The 24818-nt window shown below is 55.4% G+C and overlaps 1 protein-coding gene across 2 annotated transcripts in view; it reads left to right on the forward strand.

Annotated features, from left to right (window-relative positions):
* Positions 1–24818, forward strand: part of SLIT3 (slit guidance ligand 3) — a 560992-nt gene that overhangs the window by 465423 nt on the left and 70751 nt on the right. For both annotated transcript variants that reach the window (XM_080675632.1, XM_080675633.1), the window contains 3 exons: positions 4304–4375; positions 10217–10288; positions 13680–13751. In XM_080675632.1, coding sequence (XP_080531758.1) covers positions 4304–4375; positions 10217–10288; positions 13680–13751 — 216 coding nt within the window. The remainder of the gene's footprint in view (positions 1–4303; positions 4376–10216; positions 10289–13679; positions 13752–24818) is intronic.

The following is a 24818-nucleotide window of genomic DNA, read 5'->3' on the forward strand; positions in this document are numbered from 1 at the left end:
TCTCCGACGGCCCAGGGTGACCTTGGGGAAGGACACACACGGAATTTCCTTCCTCCGGCAGGACCTGGACTTCAAGCAAGAGTTGCCAAGTCTAGGGAAGACTAGAGATGGAAAGATTAGAACCACTGAAGCTCTCACGAAGGTGGCTTCTCGGGATGGGGGGCAGGGAGGGCAGTGTAGCCCAGGGTGAAGAATGCAGGCATTGGCACCAGACCACTCTAGGTTCCATGCAGGCTCTGCCATTTACCAGCAACTTGGCATCAGGCAAACTGGCCTCTTTGTACCATGATGTCTTTGTCCATAAAATGGGTATATGAATGATACCATTGCCTTGTTGGGTTGTGGAAGGAATTAAATGAGCCCACGTGTGACGAGCACAGTGTCTGACATAAGAAGGCCTCAGTAGATGGTGGATGTTCATCGTTAGCGCTGCCTCAACCACTTCACCACCAGGGGTCCAGCCCAGCTCCAGGACCTCTCTGCCAGGTGACTGGCAGCCCTGGCAGCCTCTCTGGCACGGTGTTGACTTAACGTGTGGCTATATTGTGTTCAGGCGTGAGTTTGCAAATGATGGGTCATTAAGGAAGCACCAAGCAACTAGGGCAAATCGATGCAGGCCGCGCATGGCTGAAATCCCCGTCCGGTGTTCCCGGAGTTTTACTGGTGCGGAAGATGCTCGGATGTTTGATTTGTGTGTTTGTTTTCATGCCGGTTCTATCAGATCAGCAGACAGCCTGAAGGGTGTTTGCCAGACAAAGAAAGACACACGTGCCAGTTAAGTGAGACCGAAAACGGCTATTGGCTTCAGACACATCCCTGAGTGTGCCGCGTTTTGCTGATGTTAATGCTGCTTTTGTCCTCCACTCTGAGTTTTTGTCGCTGGGAGTACGCATCTTTGCATGCTTGTTGCCGGCTGTGGGCCTGGGCTATGTGTAACCACCTCCAGGGGAGCCTGCTGCATAGAGATGGGTGTGCACACAGCCTTGCCCCCGATGGAAGGGCCGTTTCCCTGGGCATGGGCACAGGCAGTGACTAAAAGAATGGAGAGGCCTCAGCTCCAAAGGGTCTTCAGCACAGCTCAGCGACAGAGACGCGGCTCTCAAGCCGGTGAAACTTGAGTGTGTGTTCCGCCTTAGCTCTTCCTGGCTCCATGAGTCTGGACGCGGGACTTAACATCTCCGAGCCTCAGCTTCCTCCTGTTTGACATGGGGATGGCAGTAACGCGTAGGGTCCGCCTCCTTGAGGTTAAATGTTAGACAAGCCTTGTTGAACTCAGCCTAATGCCTAATTTCTAAGCACTTAAGGCTGCTATTATGGCTACCCTGGCCTTTACATTGAAATAGCTGACTATTCACAGCTACCCACCCATCCCCAAGACAAACTCTGATGCCCCTGGGGCGAGATTAACCTGCGACTCCTGGCCTTGGCATCTCAGTGGAGTTGGGTGCCCAGCCAGTACCCACAGCAGCACCCGCAGCGGGAACAGCAGAGAAAAGACCATCCCCAGAGTGTGAGTCCCCAGAATAGAGGGGACACAGCCACGTCCCTGCAGGTTAACAGGCTCAGATCAGAACTCTTTGTTCTTTGTTCAAAAATCACACCTTTGCACTCTGTTTGCATATGTTATACACATTCAGATCCCTCTTCCCTCTTCCCTCTTCTCCCACAGCCTTTGTACAAAATGTGTGGTGCCTCCTAACCCCTCAGACTTTCCAGTGACCTCGGGCCTCAGTTTCCCCTTTTCCTTAACGATGGAGAGGCCATGTGATCAGAGGCAGGAGCAGAGGGGTGTCAGTGCGGCCCCCCCACCAAAGTGACAGGCTGTTCCCTCTCGGTTTTACTTCCCTCATTCACAAAACAGGGCCCAACCACTTGCCTGGGCGGAGTAAGGATGAAAAGAGACAATGGCCATAAATCAGCTCCACTCCATAAACAACAGCTCTTCCTGGATGGTAGCGATAAAGCTCGGTTCCGTGATGGACGTCTTGAGCTGGATTGAATCACCGGCTGAGTCAGCCCCTGGGGGCAGGTATCGCCTCCTGCTCACGGGCTCGTCCCCGCCTCAGCCTTGAACCTCCCCTAAGTGGACGTACGTGATTGGGAACCCCACGCCCCGCACTGACCTGACTTGCACAGGCTCTTGGCCTGCAGCCAGGAGCAGCGGGTCCTCTTGCAAAGCTGAGAGGGTTTCCATGGCTAACAGGCAGTGGCTCCCTCCTGAGGCACCAACCAGCCACAATCCCTCGCCCGAGTGGCAGGGGGATCTCGGGATTCCTGGAGAGCAGTTGCCACCTGTCTGGCAGCCCCAGAGACCCACAGAGCTGCTGTCTGAGCTGAGAAAACACTGCCGAACGCTGCTTATCCGGAGAACGCAAATGTCCTTGGAACTTCTCAGCCACGGCGGCCAGCCTGAGTGGCCTAGGTGGGTGGCTGTGAGACCAGGCCTCTGAGACCTCGTGGCATCTCTGTGGCTCACTGTGAGCCAGCCAGGTCCCTTGCCCAGCCAGCCTGTGCCCACGTGCCCCGCAGCACACACACCCCGCCCCTCCAGCGGCCACAGAGGCTTTCTCAGCAGACCGTGCAGTCTCATCTGTACACTCTTCACCCGGCAGCCTGGAATGATCTGTCCCGATGCTCCCCCTCTCCTCCCCCCACCCCTCCTTCTCCCTTGTCTCCCCCTTCCTCTGGCCTGGGGAGTGATTTGTCTGTGTTATGGGTCGGCCTGACAAACCCTTCCACATTAGCAGCCGAGATGTTGTTTGAAATGGGAAAATTGCTGGCAAACTGCTCCATTAGCCGTTCCAGTAACAGATACTCTGTTCCCCAATGAAGATGAGATCGCGGAGGCACAAATTAATACGACTGTCTCCCCCACTCTGCAGCGGGGATTACTCTTCAAGATGAATAGGTTCGTCCCAGCCAGGAGTGTGCAGCCACCAGACGTGGCCTCGGAGGGAGCTGGCTCCTCCCATGACTTCCTCCTACCCCCCCCCACCCCCACCCCTCCCCACACACCTTTCCTTGTGTCTTCCCGCTGAGGTATGGGGAGCCTCCGTGCCGAATGAGGAGGTGATGAAAGGATCCGCACCTGGGAGACAAGGGAGATGGATGAGGGGAGAGGCTGCGTCCTCAGCCTGGGCCGGGCCACCATTCAGCACCTCTAATAGAGGCCGCCTCCCGCCCAGGCCCGTTCCCACCACACCTGTTCCTGGTGACAGGAAGTCATTTGAGAGACGAAAGAATAAAGAATGGACGTGCACGCTCGCTCCCCACGGCCCCTTCCCTTCCACGGAAGCTCTAGGCCCCGGGTCTGCAGCAGCTCTCGTCTTCCCAGAGTAATAGGAGAGGACGCTTTTCAGGGGAGTCTGTAAGATGGGAGAGCCCTAGATTTGAGCAGCTGCCCAGGGCAGTGAATAGTCCAGCCGGGTCCCCTGACGCCGCCAGGATGTCGGGGAGCCAGCTTGATGAATGTCAGGCAGGAGCTAAAGATGGGAGCCTCTTCCTCCATCAGATTAGAACAGCCGATTGAAAAACCCAGGAATAGCCTGGCCGGTGTGGCTCAGTGGTTGAGCATCAACCGATGAACCAGGAGGTCACGGTTCAGTTCGTGGTCAGGGCACATTCCCGGGTTGCAGGCTCGATCCCCAGTAGGGGGCGTGCAGGAGGCAGCTGATGGGTGATTTTCTTTCATCATTGATGTTTCTCTCTCTCTCTCCCTCTCCCTTCCTCTCTGAAATCAATAAAGATATTTTTTTTAAAAGAAAGAAAGAAAACCCCAGGAATAAATACTGAGTCATTAGGCTATTCACCTGAAACTAATATAATGTTGCTAGTATATGTCAATTATTCCTCAAAAAAAAAAAGAAACCCAGACATGAAGTCAGCCGCTCTCATGTGTGCCTGTCCAGGACCCCACGGCAGGGTGGCAGTTCTATGTGAATAGTGACACACTTCCACCAAGCGTGGCTGGCCCGGTCCTTCGCTTTTTCCTCTCTTCTCTCTCCCCTGACGTCCCCGCGCTCTATCTGTTACCCCCAGAGCTTTTCCTGAAGAAGCCGCTGCCTCGGGAGCCAGCTTACAATGAGCAGAAACCGGGTCCTCAGGGCACCTCACCTCTTCGAGCCCCGGGCGGGTGCTCCATGCAGCAGAGCACCCGTCTCTGGCTTCTGCACGGTGCCTGCCTGGCCTGCTTGACCCAGAATGTGCGCCACCTGACGGGAGGGACCCTCCTGCCCTCAGGGCCCTCAGCGCCCCTGGGTGATGGGCGGAAGGTTAATTGACTCTCCTCTGCTCTGTTTCCCAGACGCCTGGAGCAGAACTCCATCAAGTCCATCCCTGCCGGAGCCTTCACCCCGTACAAGAAACTGAAGCGAATGTGAGTCTCCACCCAGCACCAACGAGCCCGTGCGCGTTCGGTTTGGGGGTAGCATGTCGTGTGTGGTGGGCAGCCTGCTCAGGTGACAGGCGGTCTCACCTTTCCCCGGGCAGTGCCCTAGGCCTGGGAGCTCAGGTTCAGCAGTGCTGTGTTCTGACGGGGAGGCGGGAGGGTCTTGACACCCACACACCTGGTTGGACAGCTAGGGCCGCTCCAAGAGCAAAGGAAATGGTCTGGGCGGGAGTGGAGCTCCTTTGGCCTAAAAACGCCGTCCCCTTTCCTACCGCTCCCTGGCTTTGAGGTGTGGACCTAGAGTAGGAGCTTCCGAGGACGGTGGCAGTGGCTGTGTCGTTCTGCAGCACTGTCACCAGCATTGCTACAACCTCGCACAGCCATTCAACACGCACCCGCTGGGCGTGAGGAGCTGGGTTAGAGTCTGTGGTCAGCACGTGAACTGAGGTGGCGTTGCTCTCGCGGGGCCTCCATGTCTGTGAGTGAGCACAGACATTAACTTCAGCCCTCGAAGTTGCTACGCACAGAAAGTAAAACAAGGGAAGGGAGGGGACAGAGAGTGATGGTGGGTGGGCTTCAGGGGGGTTTGTCCTGAAGGCCTCTATGTGCAGGTGGCCGAGTAGAGGAAGTGAGTCATGCCAGGCTCGGGGGAAGGATGCGTGAAAGGCCATGGGCAGTGTGCATGGGTGTTTGTGCAAGGGAGTGTGGGTGGGGGAGTGTGCAAGGGGAGTGTACATATGGAGTGTGCATGGGGAGTGTGCAATGGGGATTGCGCATGGGGAGTGTGTGTGAGGGAGTGTGCATGGGGAGTGTGCGTGGGAGAGTGTGCATAGGGAGTGTGTGTGAAGGAGTGTGCATGGGGAGTGTGCAATGGGGATTGTGCATGGAGAGTGTGCATGGGGAGTGTGTGTGAGAGAGTGTGCAATGGGGATTGTGCATGGAGAGTGTGCATGGGGAGTGTGTGTGAGGGAGTGTGCATGGGGAGTGTGTGTGGGAGAGTGTGCATAGGGAGTGTGTAAAGGAGTGTGCATGGGGAGTGTGCGTGGGAGAGTGTGCATAGGGAGTGTGTGTGAAGGAGTGTGCATGGGGAGTGTGCGTGGGAGAGTGTGCATAGGGAGTGTGTGTGAAGGAGTGTGCATGGGGAGTGTGCAATGGGGATTGTGCATGGGGAGTGTGTGTGAGGGAGTGTGCATGGGGATTGTGCAATGGGGAGTGTGTGTGAGGGAGTGTGTTTGAGGGAGTGTGCATGGGGAGTGTGCAATGGGTAGTGTGTGTGAGGGAGTGTGCATGGGGAGTGTGCAATGGGGAGTGTGTGTGAGGGAGTGTGCATGGGGAGTGTGCAATGGGGAGTGTGTGTGAGGGAGTGTGCATGGGGAGTGTGCAATGGGGAGTGTGTGTGAGGGAGTGTGCATGGGGATTGTGCATGGAGAATGTGCGTGCAGAGTGTGCAAGGGGAGTGTGCGTGGGGAGCGAGTGAGGAATGAAGTAGTGGGGACGGTGTTGGAGAGGCAGGTAAGGCCTAGATCCCCGGGACCCTTTAGACTATGGTAAGACCTTTCTAATCTTTCGAAGTGAGATAAGAAGGTTCTTATCCTCCAACTCTATGACTTGCCCGTGATTACCCCCACCATCGCCGTGACCACCTTAACCAGCATCACTGCCACCACGACGTGCTCTGAACACCTGGCGGCACCAGACCTCTACCCCTTCCCTCCCACAGCAGCACGGAGAGCATCAGCACCACCCTCCCCATCACATGGCCCCGTGAGCACTGCTCCGTGAGCCACCAAACCAGGCCCTCTGCAGGGGGCTAGTGGGGTTCAGAAATGGCCCATCCATCCCCATCATAGCTACTAAGAATCTGGTGGTGGTGGGGGGCGGGGTGGGGACAGGCAACGCCATTATTCCCTCTTCCAGGCTAAGAAATCATTATTCCAGCTCAACCACCACGGTGCCGTTTCCACCACACTTACTCCCTCTGGCCCCACAGAGAGGGGAGAGAGGCAGGGGGATGTGCAGGGATTGGTTGTTCCCTTCCACTCGGGGCTGAAGCATCTGTTTCCCTGGAGGACGAGGCCCACGTTAAAGAGGTTAAGTGCCCGCTGACTCCTTTTATGTCAAAAATAAACGCGCGGCGAAGCAGTGGCACTGGTAGGCTTCACCCTCAGATCTCAGGAAGCCAACTCCCCATCTCCCTGGAAATCCAAACCAAACAGGCTCTTCTCCTGGTGCAGTTCCAGGAGTGGAAACCGGCCTAATGAGGCAGCCCTCGCACGCTCTTCCCTCCCCTTGGCAGCATTCCTGCCGGAGGAGCTGGATAAATATGGGCCTTAATATTTAAAACCCTGGCCCATTAATCTCCTGGCTCCCTGCCTCCCCGGCTCACTCTCCATAACGCACCCCCCCCCATTCATTTTTAAAGCCCAGCTTGATTATGCAGCCAGATAGTAATTTCAGTGACAAATGACAAGTTCAGTCCCTGCCCAGCCTATATATCTCTTGCATGATTTCAGTTCCTGCTCTACTTTTTGGTGAAGTCCAGGTAATTTAGAGCTTGGCTGTGTGCTACTGCCCTGTCTTCCCCTGTTGGACGCGCCGTGATCTGTGTACGCAAACTTCGGAAGGCCTTCTCAGTCGCGCCCTGGGAAGGGACTCTAACTTTCGATCACTTCTATTGATGTGTATGATGATACCCCTTCTTCCCCAAGGGAATGGTGGGGAAGAGAGACCACTCAGCATTTCTCTCCCGCTGACATGCGATGGCTTGGGGAGAAGCAGGACCCCTGGTGAGGACAGACTTTAAAACCCTAAGCGTGAATTCCTCCTAGGTATGCGTGGCAAGTGTGTCTCTATTAGCCAGCGAACCCAGGTTTCCCCTCAACCGCATCCTTCCCTTATCTCTAATAATAAGACGACGGTGAAGAATTCTGCCTGAATGAATGGCTTTGTTCCCACCCATTTCCAGTGGTCAGCCTAGTGTAACAGCATTTCCGGGTAAAAACCTGTATCCGGGTGGAGAAGCCATTTTTAGGGAAAGTCGGGGGCACCAGAGAGGACCCCGGGCCTTACGGGGTTGGGTAGCTGGTGGCCCTGACCCTGGGGACACACCTGTGCTGCTCGGCCGGGCCAGGACGGTGTGCTGAGCTCCCCATTAGCACCATCTCGGGAAGAGCAGGGTCCCACGGGCTCCAGCTCACCTGTCACACATCTTTCTTCCCCGCTGACCCCTGACCCCTGTCGGCCCTGGAATCGGCTACTTCTGTCCCAAAGCGTCTGGGAAGGCCACGCCCTCTCAGCCTTTGCGTTTATAAGTCCCAGGAGACTGGGTGGGTCTGAGACTGACCAGATTCTAGGACACTGTGGCCTGAAGTATGACTCAGGGGCCACCTGCATGGACAGCACCTGGGGATTTGTCACATAGGCAGATTTCTTACCCCAACTCCCCCGCCAACCCAGTCAGACTGTGCCTTTTAATAAACGCCCCGGTGACGTTTTTGAGGTTGAGGACTACGGGTCGAGAGTGACCCAGACACCCAGAGTTTGTTCTGGGACCACCCTGGGTGGGTTGGGAGGGGCCGAGCACGGAGCTGGGCGGGCACCCTCAGCCTTTCCAGGCTGCCTTCCTGTCCAGCGCCGCGGTGAGCTGCTCCATCACAGAGAGAGAAGGCGGGCTCCAGGTGCCAGCTCTGAGCCTGAACAGCCCCGTCCGGCCACTCCCGGTCCCCGCTGCTTCCCCTCCCAGGGGTAGCTGGTGGCCCTGGGCTGCCGCTTCCCTCCAGCAGAGTTAGGGATGAGGACGAAGTGACCACCATGGTCAGTTCCCACCTAGACTGTTCCTTCTCCCACCCCCTCCAAAGCCACGAGACATGCACCTAGTGCTGTAGAGGCTGGGACCAAGTCTCACCGGGGACTGGAACCCAGGTGGCCCCCCCAAGGCTAACACAAGGCTTCCCCACTGGCCACAGAACTCGCTCTGCATGCAGGACGTCTGAGTACCTCGGGGGGACGTCTAGGATCAGGAGAAACAACAATAATAAAACAGTTGCTCTCAGACCTGAACGCAGACCTTGCGTGCTCGCCTGAAATTCCTTGCTAGGCAGCAGTGCTGAAGGTGAGCAAGCTTAGGATAATCCGGGCATTTGCTTGTTAAGACCCTTAGACAAAAACGGAGCGCCAGAGGAAAGCCGGGGTAAGCCGACAAGTTCGCAAGCACAATCTCTGGATTTGTCAGAAGGCCCTCTCGGCAGCTAAAGAGATAAGCCCGACAGCGGTGCCCAAGACGCCTGACCTGTGAAGTGTCTTTCAACCTGCAGGCCTTGGCGGCATGGAGGGGAGGGAGCGGGGCCGGCGAGGGGGCCACAGGGCTCAGAAGGCTGTTGGGAGGAGAGGAGCAGGGCAGGAGTGGGCAGGAGGCGGTAGCTCAGGAATCCGCTTTGATGTGCTTTCTTCTTCATATTCCCATCTCCTCCTCGTTGACCCGCCACGACCCCAGCTGCCCCTCTTCTGCACAAGAGCAAGGACCTATTGATTTGTTTTGTTAGAGAGAAAGAGCGGGAGAGGTTCCTTGTCGCTGAGATTGGAGCATCTCCCTGTCCAGCGACAGGAGCCTGAGGCCATCCCAGAGCCAGTGACCTGCGAGACAGTCTTCCTCGGTGAAGAGCCATTAGCAAGAGCTCGAGGCCAGTGTGTAGAAGTGGCTTGGATGCACAGAGGTGGCTGGGATGCTCAAAGGTCACTGGGATGCTCAGAGGTGGCTGGGATGCTCAGAGGTCGCTGGGATGCTCAGAGGTCACTGGGATGCTCAGAGGTGGCTGGGATGCTCAGAGGTGGCTGGGATGCTCAGAGGTGGGTGGGGTGCTCAGAGGTGGCTGGGATGCTCAGAGGTGGCTGGGGTGCTCAGAGGTGGCTGGGATGCTCAGAGGTGGCTGGGATGCTCAGAGGTCGCTGGGATGCTCAGAGGTCACTGGGATGCTCAGAGGTCGCTGGGATGCTCAGAGGTCCCTGGGATGCTCAGAGGTCGCTGGGATGCTCAGAGGTCCCTGGGATGCTCAGAGGTTGCTGGGATGCTGGAACACAGCAGCCTCCTGCTCTGAGGAGGCTCCAAAACCCCTCCACCAGCCAGGCCAGGCCAGCTGCCTTCTCACACAGCCTGCCTCTCGCTCACAGTGTCATAAAGCCTGGACTTCCTGGGCCTGGGGCTGCTCCTGTGAGGGGAGCACTGCCAGCGCCAAGTCCAGGTCTCAGCACCGTCTTGGGAACCTCAGCATGAGTTGCTCACACGGCTGGAGGATGCCCTGAGCCAGGTGAAGCCTTAAGTCCTGCTCAGAACCTCGCAGGTCAAGGAGGAAACGTCACTGGGGAGGGGAAATGACTCAGGACTTTGGGGAGAAAATAAGCGTTTGCTGAGGCATGAGGTAGAACAGGCCGCTTAGAGGACCCCTGGCCTGTGTTTGGGTGGGGCCGAATTCTGCTTCATTTGTGCTATAATTGTTGGCAGTGTGACCTAGACACGGCCCTGATTTGACTGGGTGCAGTTTCCCACCTGCAAAAGGAGGGCTTACATGTGCAAAGCCCCGCCCAGGGCAGGTGCCATGGGTGGCCATGCTTTGAAGTCAGGAGAGGGATTTGCACGCAATATATTCCCTATATTTTGGCATGAGGCGGTTGACTTGAATGGTCTTGATGCCCCTTCTCTTGCACTCTGAATAAATAAATTGGTTGGTGAATTAGTTCTCACCATTTTGAATACCTGAAATGCTTGATTCGCACATAGGAATGGCCGTTATACCTCTGAGCCACGTTTTCAGACTCTCCTGTTCATGTTTTTAGAGACATCAGCAAGAACCAGATATCGGACATCGCTCCCGATGCCTTCCAGGGTCTGAAATCACTCACGTCGCTGTAAGTGGGGAGTAGTTGCCAGGGATGGGGTGAGGGGTTGGGGGGAAATACATCCATAGTTTTCAGGAGGTTTTGTCAAGGCTTTATGTTCCCTTACACACTTGTGGCAGCTGGTAAGGGAAACAAATATTTCTTCAGGGGAAATTGATCTGGGGGAATATTTCTACAACCCAAATGCATTATTTCTATTGATTAACTGCCCGGCAGCCTTCCCAGTTTATTGGCTTTTAATTCCAATGCATCTTCTACTCTAACCACGCTCCCCCTCCCACCCCGCAGGCCTGGGCCGTGCTCTCCGGGGAGGTGGGGAGAGACTTGTAACAGATGTTTATTACCGATGTTTACTGCCCAGTGCCCCACGAATGTGGCCTGTCCAGGGAGGAGCTCATGTTCTTCCCCTGGTTTTCAGACTCTTTCTCCAAACCAGCTCATGGTGTTGGAGGAAGCATCGGCCCCATCCTACAAGTCCTTCCTTGCCTGTCCTGGGCTCAGAAACCCCCACTCCCACCCCATCCCGGGCAGGAAGGGGCGGAGCTTTGTCCTGACTGTCAGTCACTCACCCTTGGCACAGGGGACAGCGATACCTCCCTGCCCAACGCACACTCGATGGTGACAGTTGTCACAGCCACTAGAATAACCGGCAGCTCTTACTGAGCGCCTGCTGCGTACCAGGTGCTGTGCCTGGAGCCTGCAGCTCCCTCCTCACAGCACCCTCTAAACAGACTCCGTCCTCGTCGGAGAAAATGGGTGATCCGAGCTCCACGCGGACAGGTGTTTTTGTCGTTTCAATCCTGGCTGAATCTCTGGCATACATGTAATTAGATACATGTAATTCACCCAAAGTCCTCCGTAACCAGCGGGAGCGGCTGGATTCGGCCCCAGAACCCACGATCCTCACGCTCTGCTGCCACAGGGGTGATGTGAAAAGTAGACAGCAGGACACAGCACAGGCATCGCCGGCCGGTATTGCTTATGTCCTTGGTGGCCTGCCCACCGGGCAGGAGTGTGGCTGCTCAGAGGCCAGTGCCCACACTCTGCCTGTTTGCTTCATGAGCCCGTGGGCAGGTATGAAGCTACACATCTCCCCACCTGGCCCCACCTGCCGAGAACGCGGGAGGACGGGAGGTGTCTCCATGCAGCCGCCGTGGCCTTGCTGCTCGCAGAGAAAATTAGCTGCATTTATCGGGTAGGACATCTGGCTGGGATATCAGACAGGACTGCGTGTGAGATTAGCGTCTGCTTGTCATGCTGACGACCACAGAGGAGACGGGAGAGCGGCCTTGTGCCCCCAGGATCCCACCCCTGCCCCACTGGCCTGGTCCCCAGGTCCCGCTTCCCCCTGCTGGGATATGGGAATAGTCTGAAGACAGCGAGGTGCTTCGGTCCTGCAGGAAAAGAAATTCAAAATATGGTTGCCAGACTTAAAATTGGCCTGCCGCTAGCCGGTTCTGAACTACATCAGGGCACTGTTTAAGGGAAGTGCCCCCCTCCCCGCCCCCGCCCAGTTTATGCATTCACCCCTCAGTGACACCCTCTGTGCTGAAGATCAATGTGGGGTCTGAGAATGGCAGTGACCTGGACAGGCAAGACCTGGGGCCTGTGGGCTTTCAACACGAACACTCAGTCCAAACTCAGAATGGCCGTGGAAAAGGGCAGGAACGCCTTCACCCATCCCTGTCCATTCAGTCCTTCAACGTTGATTGTGCTGGACGCCTGGCCCGTCCTCAGCTCCAGGGACCAGTCACGAACAGGCCGCCTGGTGTCACCACAGCCTGTCTTCATGGGCTGGCGGGGAGGCCCAGAATGATGTTCCTACAATAAATGAGTACAGGGGGGTGAGGAGGGGGCAGGCGGGAAGCAGGTTTACAGCTGTGAGTATGCAAAACACAGTTTATTCTTGTATTATTATTTGTTACTTTCTATACGAACAGCTGTAAACCTACTTTGGCCCCACCCTATATATCAGTAGTATTACATGATGTCATGAAAAGAGAGAAAGCAGTAAGAACAGGGTGACAGGTCGTAAGAAGCAGTAATCAAAATATTCAGGAGAGCCTTCCCAGGAAAGAGAGGGTGATGTCAAGATGCAGGAAGGATCCACACCCAGATGCCGCCTGGGGACCCACAGCCCTGCCAGCCTGCGGGGTGTGCTCAGACCCGCTAGGTTTGGGGAGGGCCCGTACAGATACGTGATGGATGATGTGGGGCCCCCTGCCCAGACCCCTGGTCCCGGCCCCCACCAGCTCTGCTGTGCGGAAGCTCGGACATCAGGAGACGAGCAGGCAGTGACATTGCTGCACGGGGCACAGTGAGCGGCAGGCCGTTAATATGAATTAGAATGGGAGCCTGAGCCATCATGCTGGCTTTTATTTAGTCATTAATTTGTTGAAACATTCGTGAAACACACCCGCGGGCCGAGCGAGACGCTCACTCTTCACTCCTGGGGGCGTCTAGAAAACGGGGTTTGGTTGCTCTCTCCCGTTTACCATCTCCTCATCCTCACATTTTACCTCCTCAAAGACACTCAGCAGCCTGGGTGGGGGTTGACTATTGCGTCCATTCAGTGTGCTTCAGGGCCCAAGAGGCAGCACGTCTATGCCGTGGGTGAGGCAGAGAGAGGCCGAGGGTCTTGGTGCCTGTGCCGAGGGCCAGCGGGAGCCCTGGGGCCCCGGCCGGAGTGGAAGACCCAGCAGCCTTCCTCCCAGCTTCCCAAGCCGCCAGAGACCAGCCCGGGCCTAGACACCCAGTGTGAGGGGTGAAAGACCTTGGCGTCCTTGGTTCTGGGAGCTCAGAGGACATGAGGGGGGCAGAGTGTAGAAGCCGCCATCCCACCGAGCTCACAGTTCCTTGTCCCCCTGTTTCCTGAGAGCCAGTCCTTGACTCAGCAGTCTCTGAGCCAGCTGGGTGGGACCCCAGACACCCAAATGCCTGTCTAGATGGATGATGGGAGGACTCAGCTCAGGAATTCCCAGGATGCGATGGGAGACTGAAAGGAAACAGCCTGTAGGCTGGACTTAGCCTGATCAATGCTGAAGGGGAGAGGACACAGGGCCAGCCAGCCTCCCCCACATCTTACTTATTGTCGGGGTGTGAGTCACATTGGCAGCTCCGGGCGGCACCACAAAGGGACTGCTTCTTCCCACCGGGGGTCACCTACTGGGCTGGGCTGCCCAGGAGTGAAAGCGTAGAGCCCGTTTCTCCTTGCCTCCCGGGCAGCCTGTCCCCCCAGCCCAGGTGGCACTTGCGGCCACCTCCCTGGTGACATGAGGCGGATGGGGAAGGGGACTCTGACAGCCTTTCCTCCCGAGTGGCTGAGGTGGCAGTCTCCTACATGAGTGGGTCCCGGTGGCCACACATCCACAGTGACCGCCGTCTCTCCGTTCTTTTCCAGGGTGCTCTACGGGAACAAGATCACCGAGATTGCCAAGGGGCTGTTTGACGGGCTGGTGTCCCTGCAGCTGCTGTGAGTAGGAACTGGTTGCTGTTTGTGTGTCTGGGACCGCTGGCAGGCTCCGTCCTGCAAACTTAGAGCCCTGCTCCGTAGAGTTCTTCTTTTGACTCTCAGGAAAAAATAAATCTGAGCTGTCCCCCTTACCTGCAGCACCTCCTTTTGTTGGAAGGGGGGCCAGGGAGTGGGCAGAGGAAGTCCAAGGTCAGCGTGAACAAACCTAAAGGTTTCGGCTGGGAGCCTGGCCTAGGCATAGCACTCACCATAGGTTGGGGGCTGGAGATTAGGCCGGAGCTGAATCCTACAAGGAGCAGGATCTTAGGGGCGTGTGCTAGGGACAGGGAACTAACACGTACACCAAACCCCAGTCCTGAAGCCACAGAGCTGCCGGGAGACATGTGACCTTGAGGAGGGGGGTGAGATAATTAGAGAGGAGCCTAATCAGTCACCGATGTGACTCTAGCTGGTAAGATATGGCCGAGAGGGAAGTGTTTATTTAATTTAAGGAAGATTTGTTGCCTTGAATTTTGAGCTCTGGGATTATTTATCTGCTTGTATTTCATTCTGGTCATTTGCGCTTTTGTGTTTGAAGAAGATAAGTGAACTCTGATGTGGAGAGGTGAGGAAAGGAATTCAGCTCATCCTGCACTTTACGATTGTCTGATGGGGGGAGTTATCTCTGGTTTGTGAGTAGGTAGCTGTAGCATCGACATGCATATTCTGTGGGTGTGTGGGATATGTGTGCATGTCCATGCCCATGTTGGCTTCGTGCACCATGATGCCTGCTGGGATCAGGAATCGCTCTGGAGTATCCTGCGAGCAATGGAGAGCATAAGGTGTAGAAACTGCGTGGAGCTCATGTGGCCCTGTGGCTCCGAAGGCTCCGCCCTCTGACTAGCACAGGATGTATGCTCACTGAGGTGTGCATCTGAGTTCAAATGAGTATGTGCGTGTGTGAATGTGTTCGTGTGTGTGCGTGTGCATGTGTGTGTGTGCATGTGTGTGTGTGTGCATTTGTGTTTCTTTTCTGCCCAGCTGGCATGGCTCGGTGGTTGAACCAGGAGGTCACAGTTCCATTTCCGGGAACCGTGCAAGGGCACATGCCCAGGTTGCTGGCTCAATCCCCAGTAGGGGGTGTGCAGGAGGCAGGCAATCAATGACCCTCTCTCATCATTGATGTTTCTCTCTCTCCCTCTCCCTTCCTCTCTGAAATCAGTAAAAATATTTTTTTAAATAAAATCACCTCCAAGTCACAGGCAGCGAGGAAGGGGAGAAGGACCTCCTAAGCAGAGCTGCAGTGTGAGGTTGCAGACCAGGGAGTACAATGGTCTCCGGGGGGTGAGAGGCCAGGAGCAAGGATGGAGAGCGGGAGGGCGGCAGCACGTCTCACATGGTGGCGCCCAAGACTCTTCCTGTAAGAGGAAGTGAGGCTGTGCCTCCAGCCTTTCCCTCCTACATCTTTCCTCCCTGCCTCCCGATGTCCTTTAAGGCTCAGCCTGGGCAGATTCCTCTCGGACAACACAGTGTGTGAGTCATGTCGCAAGGAAGTGTCAGCCAGCTCCCAGGCAGCACGTCCATCAGAGCAGCAGGCTGAGAGCAGGGGGAAGGCTGGCTTTCTCTCCGCATCTCCCTCCGCTCTGTCTCGTGTCCGCCCCGCTGTGGTGCACGTTCGTGTTCAGAGGTCCCGGCCCTCCGAGGGCCTGGGAGGCCATTTGTTAGAAGGACAGGACAGGGCCCTGCAGGGCGCTGGGTGATTCACAGATGGTGTTCTCTGCTTGTGGCAAAGAAACTGTGAGTTAGAGCCGCCACCATAAGGCTAGCTGACTGTAGCGATTAGTCCCTTGAAAGAAGAGTAACCATAGCATCAGCCTCGAGCTGGATGGCGGGATGTTGTGTTCCACGGGCTGGGGCAGTACCTTTTACGAGGTCCTTTTACCATCTGGGTTTGGTGTGAGGAGGAAAATGCCCTTGCACGAGTGAAGGAGAAACATAGCGTGCATCCAGGAGCTGAGCACAGCACATGGCACGCAGCGAAGGTTCGATAAATGTGTGTTTTTCAAAAGGAAATGTATCCCAGCTTGGAGCTCTAGCAGTCAGGGGTTAATAGTTGTGCAGGGCTTTGCTTGGGCCAAGGAGGCAATTCCAGCTTCACATCGTGATTTTAAGCAGATGGAACTGAGTAGCCGGGAGAAAAGAAAAAGCACACACACACACACACGCACGCACGCACGCACACACACACACACGCACGCACACGACTAAGATTGACACAGCTCGGGCCGGCTGTTTGCAGAAAGGACCAGCAAGGGTCCCCGCCACGGGGTTTGGCCTGCTGAGCATTGGAAGGAGGCCTGATTAGATCTAAGTTAGCGCTCAGCCCGCTCAGCCCGCTGGAGACTGGCTTTCTCCTCGTTAGACAGGGAGACCTTCTGATAAGAAGGCTCTGATTAGAATGCCCTGGCAGTCAGTAATTTCCTCTCCTGGGACTCCAAGGCTCTTTGTGAGAGGTTTGTGTTTTTTCTCCTCTCTCTGTCTCCCCGTGCATCACAAAGCCACGCCTTCCCCACATGGAGTGACCTTGGCTATTTCCCTTGGGACACATGTCACGATGCTGCCAGTAAGAAAGTGGGTGCGTGGTCATTGGCTGTCCTGCCTGCCCTCCCCGCCTCTCCCCCATTCTCTAAACCTTTCACCCTTCCCACCAAACTTGCCCAACCTGGGACACATACAACCTTCCTGCGTCATTTCCAAAATACCTGGTATGTCGCCCTGTACTTAATCCTGAACAGCGTCAGTTCGAACACACGTTCACTGTACGAACACACGTTCATCAGTTATTAGCAATGACCCTCCTTATCTTCTGGGGGTGCGAGGCAGCCTGTTAGCTTCAAGCAGGGTGCTGGGGAGGGAGCCGGGTGGCCATCTGAACGAGGAGTGTGCTCAGAGACTGCCTCCAAAACTGCTGAAACCTGAGACATCTCAGAATCCAAGGTGAGGACTCTGGCACGTGCCCTCAACTCCAAGGACGGGAGCAGTTGGACGACCAGAGACGAGACCTGTCCCAGGCTGCCTCCATCTCTTCCTCACCGGAAGCAGGGGTGTGCTCTTGCTCCTCTCCATCCCTCTGCCCCCCAGGCTCCTGGGCTCCTGGGGCTTCATGGAGTTGGTGATCCTGGGTGCACAGCCAGCGGAGTGCCCCCTCCCAATCCCTCACCTTGCAGCTCAAGGGTCAGTCCTCCCTCAAGCAAGAAAAGAGGTCACTTCCTCCTCTGATGGGCATCTGAAGACGGCGCTGTGATGGCCCCTCCCCCCGCCCCTTCCCCGGGGAAAAGAGCTCTCAGGCAGAGGTTGCATGGCTGCCTAGGAAGGCCACTCGCCTGGGGCCGGCAGTCACTGGGGGTGAAGCTCTTGGGGGAACGCTGGCCACATCCAATGTGAAGCCTGCTCCAGGAGGTCTTAAACCAAACCAGACTGTCTCGGGGCTGGAATAAGTGAAGACAAGCCAGGCACCTGTTGTTTGATTTTCTTGGAAGGCAGACAAGACCATTGGAGGATCTCGGAGTTTGCCAAGCAACATGCCAATTACCGGGCAGCGAGCAAAACGTCACTCCCTACAGCTCACTTTCCCTCGCCAGCTGTTTCCCTGGTATCGCCGCTGCCGCTAATAAACACGCTTGCTTTTACTGAATGCTTAATGCGCTCCGGGGCCTGCGCCGGGGAATGTCACGCTCACCATCCCATCGCATGGTTACAGGAATGGTGAAAGCCCGCTTTCCAGATGGGGAAACTGAGGCCCTGGAGGGTTGAGTGACCCGGCCATCGTCGTTCAGCATGTAAGTGAGCGTTGGAACCCAGGCAGTCTGATTCCGGAATCCACACCAGAGACTCCTGCTGCAGACCCTGGCACGGCAGGTCCGCAGAACTACCTGGGGATCCCAGAACGGGAATCCGCACTGACTCCGCCGAGGAGGACGGGGCTGTGGTCAGCTCCTCTTGCGATGGATGCCTCGTCTCCATGGAACGTGCTTTGGCTGGGGGTCACCGCCCCACCGATGCTGGCCCTGAGCCCTGGGAGATGGCGATCAGGAGCTGCGGGTCCTTAAACTGGGAGAGGGAGATGCTGAGGATTCTCCCAGCAATACAGGCAGACATGCTCTCTGACTCATCCTGGAGGGAGGAGTTCTTCCCTCTGCACCGGAGCTTCCTAAGGAAAGCCCTTGGGGAGACTCAAGTCTGGCACCTTCCGTGCTTGGTCATTGAGTGAATGGTTGACTCCTCTTAAAGGACTTATTAGTAACCAGGTAGCCATCAATGGGCAGGTTCCCTTCCCCCGCCCCCACTTACTGCTGAGGGATGGAGGGACAAGCCTGTGGCACCAGGGGAGGTCACTTGGTCTCCTGAGAACAGGTGAGGGCTCCCCCCACCCAGCTTTCCAGATCTCAGCTTCCCGCTGGTTGCCTTGGGAGAGCCCAGCTGTGTGCACCCTGCCCCAGGGCCCCCCTGAGTCTGTGGAGCCGAAGGAGATCCTGTGTTTCAGACAGGCCACCCGATGGCATTGCTGCATTTGCAATTTCCCCTGCATCAGGCGTCACCATGACAACCAGTGGCCAGCGGTGCAGTCATTATCAGGAGAGATGTGGACAGTCTCCTTGCCTGTTGTTGGACTAGGAGGGCTCCCCCTGTGTCCTCTAGTGAGCGTGTAGCATGACGTGTTCCGGGACACCCATGCACAGAGCACAGGAGGTTCTGGGCAGGTCAGAGCCCCTTGATCTCACAGCTCCAGGTATCACCAGGCTCCTCCCGGGTCAGGCCTCAGTAAGCTACCGAAGGTCAGAATAAATCCCCATCTTTCACAGGGGAAGGATGAGAGCCTGTTTGTTCTAAGGCAGGAGAGTGGATACTACAATTAATGGATAAAGAAATTCAGGATGGCAGAAGGTTAATTGTAGAGAAATTTTTTTAAAGATGAAGACAAATTGATGAGGGAGGTTTGACTCTATATCCTGCAGCTTAATCAGGGGTCCAGAGGAGCTCCCCTCATGGGTGCCCTCACTAACAGTTGATGCCGACGTGTGATGGTGTGGGAGACTGCCAGGGATACACAGAGGCCGTGTGTAACCACGAAGAGCCTTTATAAGAAAGGGTTCCATGCCCTGCGGCTGTGGGTGCCGGCTTTCCTCCCGTGTACCTGCCTCTGTGTGCGTGTGAAGCAGAAAGCGACTCCTCAGCCTCAAGTTAGGAACAGGGCCACCGTGTAGCCCGCCCTGGCAGGAGCCCGAGCCCGCCTTCGCCCCTCTTTCCTGGGGGGGCTTCCCTGTTCTCTGGGGAGGGGCTGCTGCGCTCCTCCTTGGCACCAGCTTTCAGAGAAGGCCCTGCCCTGCGGAGTTTGGAGTTTGCACTCGGCATTTCCAGACAAACCCCCTATCCCAGGAGGAGAGAGGCCACTGTCTCCCGCAGCCCACGGCAGCTCTGAGGATATGAACACCCCGGGAAAGATAGCTCTGGGCCACTAAAGCCACATGTGGACTGCTGGTGTTGCCACGGTGATTTGAATGCAAGTCATCCTTAAACCTGACCCCAGATGTTTGTGTTTCCCCAGCCTAGCAGCCAAGGCTGTGGACCCCGGGGGGGTCCGGGGGGGGAAGATTAGCAATAAAAAGATCCAGCCCAGGGTAGTAGCTAAAAATGGGGTCTCAGTGGTCTGCCCGGTGGCCTCTTTGGGAGACTGGGTGTGGTGGACCTCACTCCCCTCCTGTGGTCCATCTCCCCATATTACCTGGACCTGAGTGAGTGAAGTGCAAGCTGCGGAGTGGTGAGCTCCTGGGAGCTTTCCTGCCCTGCCAGGCCCATCCCCCCGCGAGGACAGGAGGACGGGAGGACGGGAGGACAGGAGGACGGGAGGACAGGAGGACGGGAGGACCGGAGGACGGGAGGACGGGAGGACGGGAGGACGGGAGGACGGGAGGACGGAGCCCTCCTCAGCAGGAGGGGCTATTCCACGCCTGGTCTCCTGCGGCTCCTGGTTCCTGCCTGGCTTTGCCTGCAGGCGCAGCTCCTGGAAAGGGTTATCACTCCGCTGCATGTTGTGTTGGTTAGTCCAGTGGCGGGCGCGGTTTGCCGCTCTGTTGACTAATGAGTTTGCCGACCACTGCTAAGGCATTACCCTTACCCAGAAGTGTTGACTTCAGGTTAAAGACATTAGTACATTATTAAAATGTTTTTTAAGTGTTTTTCCCTAAGGCAGTGGTCGGCAAACCCGTTAGTCAACGGAGCAGCAAACCGCGGCTCGCGAGCCACATGTGGCTCACAAGCCGCAGTTTGCCGACCACTGGGTTAGTCGATGGGCTGAGCACTAATCCCTCTTGACACGGAACACATGTGGACGCAAAAGTGCTCGGAGAAGGGGCGGCGAGTGCCGGCAGAGCTACACTGCGAAGTGGATTTAGGAGGTGGCGCACCCGTAGTACCACTCTCGATGCCCTTCGCCTTCATCTCCCCTGCGGAGCCTGGCTTTGGGTTTGGTTTTGTGATGGGCTCATTACTGAGTGTCTGGGAGTGGCTGGGAGGCCCTCGGTGATTCCGGTCCCTTAGTGGGAGTGGCTGAGCGTCAGGGGGCACGGTGGCCAGGAGTGAAGTCTGTGGGCTTAGGTGGCATGGATCCGACTCTCAACCTCCTGGTTGCTAATTGTGCAACTTGGGGCAAAGGCACTTACGCTGAGTCCCAGGGGTGCCCTGTGTCAGGTGGAGAGAGCACTTACTTCACAGGGCTGTGGGGAGCTTCTGCGAGTTACTATTGGGCAGAACTTAGTACCTGTTAGCTGTGACCTGACATATTACCTGGTAGGTCCTGTGACCACAGCTGCTCACCTGGCCTGATCCTCCCAGCACCCCCTCCCTTTTGTTTATATGACCTTGAGGTTCCCTTGGGTGCTGGGTCTGGGAGCAGGTGTCCCCACAGCATGGCTGGATCTTCTTCTGGGGAAACAGTTATAAACGCGACATGCCCCAGCCCCCTGACTCTCTGGTTCCAAGTGTAAGTCCATCAGGCTGGGAGCCAGTTGGGGCATCCAAGTTCCAAGCTTGCATACCAGCAGCCTCTTGACCACGATAAGCTGGAGCTCCCTGTCTTCCATGAGGGAGGCCGTTGTCTCTGCTTCGTCGTTGTCCCCTGGCCTGCCCAAAGGAGACTGAGAGCTCGGGTGAGGGGAGCACAGATGAGCACACCACCCCCCAAATCAGCATGTAGACAGTGATCCCTAAAGGCCGCAGCCCTGCGTGGTGCAGGGGCGAGCCATCAGCGAAGACCGGCCCCTCCGTGCCCACAGCAGTGTGCTGAGCAGCCCGTCTGCCAGCTTGGAGCCAAGTCCTTCCTAAGGGGCCTCTACACAACCCAGAGGCCAGCAGCGTCTCCTAGACCCAACCAGACCTGTCCACCTGAGGCGTGCCCAGTGCATTCCAGAGCCAGGCAAGAGCGCCCCTCCCCAGGGACGGGAGCCCCTTCCATCAGACAGGAGAGAATATGGATTGTACGTAGTGGGTCAGAGATGAGCTGTGGAGTCGAGTGGCTGGAGCTTCGCTTACTGCTGGGGGCCACTCTGACCCTCAGTTTCCTCATCGGCAAAATGAGGACATGCGGGTGAGAGGAAATATGGCACAGAAAGGGCTATGGAGAGTGTGTGGCACAGGGCGCACACAGACCGTGGTCTCCCGAGATGACTCGTGATCGTCATCATGTCTTAGGGGCGAGAACCAGGGCAGATCAAGAAAGAGGGCGCATCGGTTCCTGCAATGAGGAGCTGCTAAACCCCCTTTCCGATAGCTGTGTGCTCTCTATTTGCTCCATGACAGGGTGTTTCTTAAATGCCCCTCCGACTTGTCCGTGTTCCATGCATGGAGCAGAGGGGTGGCTGCCAGCCTTCCTCCCGAGGAGAGAGGAGGGACTGGCTGTCAGGCCTCACCCGGGCTGGAATCAGTGAGACCATCGGCATCTCCATCTGGATGCGCAGCTTCATGTTATCTCTCCCTGCACCTCCGAGTCACGCCTTAGGAGCCACGCGTCCTGGGAGAGCAAAAGGGACCAAGCCCGCGCCCTTCGTGTTTCCTTGAGCTCCTGCTCCACGCAGGCCGCCCGCCGTGCTGTCTTGGCCGAGTCATTCTGCCAGCCTGGGTGGTGAGACGCCTCACACCTTCGAGATAGCACCCCATGCCCAGAGATCTGGAGGCAGTAGGGAACAAGAAAGCATCTGGGTCTGAAAAAGGAGCCTCGGAAGTTCTGAGGGGATCAGAGGGGGCCAGCGCGGGATGCAGTTTGGACACTCTTTCAAGGCAGGTCACGGTAGCCACTCCTCCTCCCCATGGCCATCCTTGACCAGCAATTAGGCTTATATCTTCACTAGCGTCTCAAATCTAAATGCCTATGCAGGCAGGCAAGGTAGATGGAATAGTGAAGGGCAGACAATAGGGAGAAGTGAGGACTGTGGCAAACAGGGCATATGTTCTATCAAAAGGGGCAGCCACTCCATAGCTGCCTCCAGTGGACCCAGATTCTGAATTTTTTTTTCAAAAGAAAATAGAAATCTGATGTGTGTGTGTGTGTGTGTGTGTGTGTGTGTGTGTGTGAGAGAGAGAGAGAGAGAGAGAGAGAGAGAGAGAGAGAGAGAGAGAGAGAGGGTTTATTTTTTTTTTTATAAATCTTTATTCAGATTATTACAATTATTTCTCCTTTTTTCCCCCATAGCTCCCCTCCACCCATTTCCCACCCCACCTTCTGCCCTTACCTACCCCCCACTGTCCTCATCCATAGGTGTATGATTTTTGTCCAGTCTCTTTATGAACCCCCCCATACCCCTTTCCCCCTGAGAATTATCAGTCCACTCCCTTTCTATGCCCCTGATTCTATTATATTCACCAGATTATTCTGTTCCTCAGGTTTTTAATTCACTTGATCTTTAGGTTCACTTGTTGATAGATATGTATTTGTTGTTCATAATTTTTATCTTTCCTTTTTTCTTCTTCCTCTTCTTTAAGAATACCTTTCAGCATTTCATATAATACTGGTTTGGTGGTGATGAACTCCTTTAGCTTTTTCTTGTCTGTGAAACTCTTTATCTGCCCTTCAATTCTGAATGATAGCTTTGCTGGGTAGAGTAATCTTGGTTGTAGGTTCTTGCTATTCATCACATTGAAAATTTCTTGCCACTCCCGTCTGGCCTGCATAGTTTCTGTTGAGAAGTCAGCTGACAGTCGTATGGGTGCTCCCTTGTAGGTAACTAACTGTTTTTCTCTTGCTGCTTTTAATATTCTCTCTTTGTCTTTTGCTCTTGGCATTTTAATTATGATGTGTCTTGGTGTAGTCCTCTTTGGATTCCTTTTGTTTGGGGTTCTGTGGGCTTCCTGGACTTGTAAGTCTATTTCTTTCACCAGGTGGGGGAAGTTTTCGGTCATTATTTCTTCCAATAGGTTTTCAGTATCTTGCTCTCTCTCTTCTTCTGGCACCCCCATAATTCTGATGTTGGTACGCTTGAAGTTGTCCCAGAGTCTTCTTACATTATCTTCAACTTTTTGGATTTTTTTTTTTGCTTTTTGCTTTTTCGGTTGAGTGTTTTTTGCTTCTTTGTATTTCAATTCTTTGACTTGATTTTTGTGTTCCTCTTGTCTGTTTTTGGGTCTCTGTATAATATTTTTTATTTCAGTCAGTGTATGTTTAATTTCTAGTTGGTCCTTTTTCATCTCTTCGAGGGTCTCGTTATATTTATCGGCCTTTTCTAGGATATTCTTAAAAAGCCTTATAACCGTGGTTTTGAATTCTATATCCAGTCGTTTGTTTTCCTCCATTTCTTTTGTTTGTGATCTGATTCTTAGACGCCGCATTTTCACTGCTTCCCTGAGTTGGTAGATTTGTGTGCTAGGTTTCCAATTTGGCCCAGTGGGTCTGCCTCCCCAGTTAACCTGAGGTGGACACTCTTGGTGCACACCTTTGTGGACTGTGTGTACAGCCTTGTTGTAATTAAGTCTTTATTGTTGTTGGTATCACTGGGAAGAATTGACCTCCAGGCCAGTTGGCTGTAAGGATCAGCTGTGTCTATGCTGGGAGAAGTCGGTGCTGGAGACAGCCTTATAGGATTAGACTTGCCAAATTGCAATAGCCTCTGTGCTCAGCTTGGATGGGGTGGGGTCTCAGTCTTGGCTTCCTGTCAGCGTTGCCCTTGCGCGCACGTGTGTGCCATCAGTCCTCTGCCTTCCCGGCTCCCGATTCTCCGCCCGAGAGTCCAGACTCCCCCCACAAGAGCGTGGGTCCCCAGGGGCTCGCCTGGAACTGGGGTTCACTGCAGTCAGAACTGGGGCTCACTTCAGTCAGAACTGAGGTTCAGTGCCGTCAGGAGCCTCTCACTCCCTTCCGCTAGGGAAAGCCTGTGGCAGCCTCCGCAGCCTTTGTGTGCACTGGCGCGAGCGGACTTTCAGTCCTCCGCCTTCCCCGGCTCCCGAGTGTCCGCCTGAGAGTCCAGACTCCCCCCACAAGAGCGTGGGTCCCCAGGGGCTCGCCCGGAACAGGGGTTCAGTGCAGTCAGAACTGGGGTTCAGTGCGGTCGGGGGCTCCCTTCCCCCTTCCGCCAGAGAAAGTCAGCCAGGCTCTCAGCCGCCCTTCCTCTCTGCGCGCACAAAGACCCTTTGCCGTACCTCCAATTCTCTGTGAGTTTTCTCTATCCTTCTAGTTGTAGAATTTTCACTCAGTCAGCTTTCCTGCGGTTCTGGATGGTGTCTGTTCTGTCTTTTAGTTGTAGTTTTGAAATTGTTGTGCGAGGCAGCAGTTTAGGTGTTTACCTATGCCGCCATCTTGGTTCCCCCTCCGAGAGAGCGGGTTTAAACACTGGGAGGACTGAATGAACATATTTACATGTGGGATGTTGCACTGTATTGTGGGGAGGATCCTATCCTTGCCCATCAGACGGCACCTCTGAGTGGACCTCTTCACTAAATGATTCACTATTCGCCAGCCTAGACAGTGCCCTCGGGAGGCCCTGAATATCAAAGTTTGGAACAAGTCATTTACCACATACTTCTTGTTTTAAACCAATTAAAAAG

This window comes from Plecotus auritus, assembly GCF_963455305.1.
Source record: "Plecotus auritus genome assembly, chromosome: 6".
In the NCBI taxonomy this organism is placed as follows: Eukaryota; Metazoa; Chordata; class Mammalia; order Chiroptera; family Vespertilionidae; genus Plecotus; species Plecotus auritus.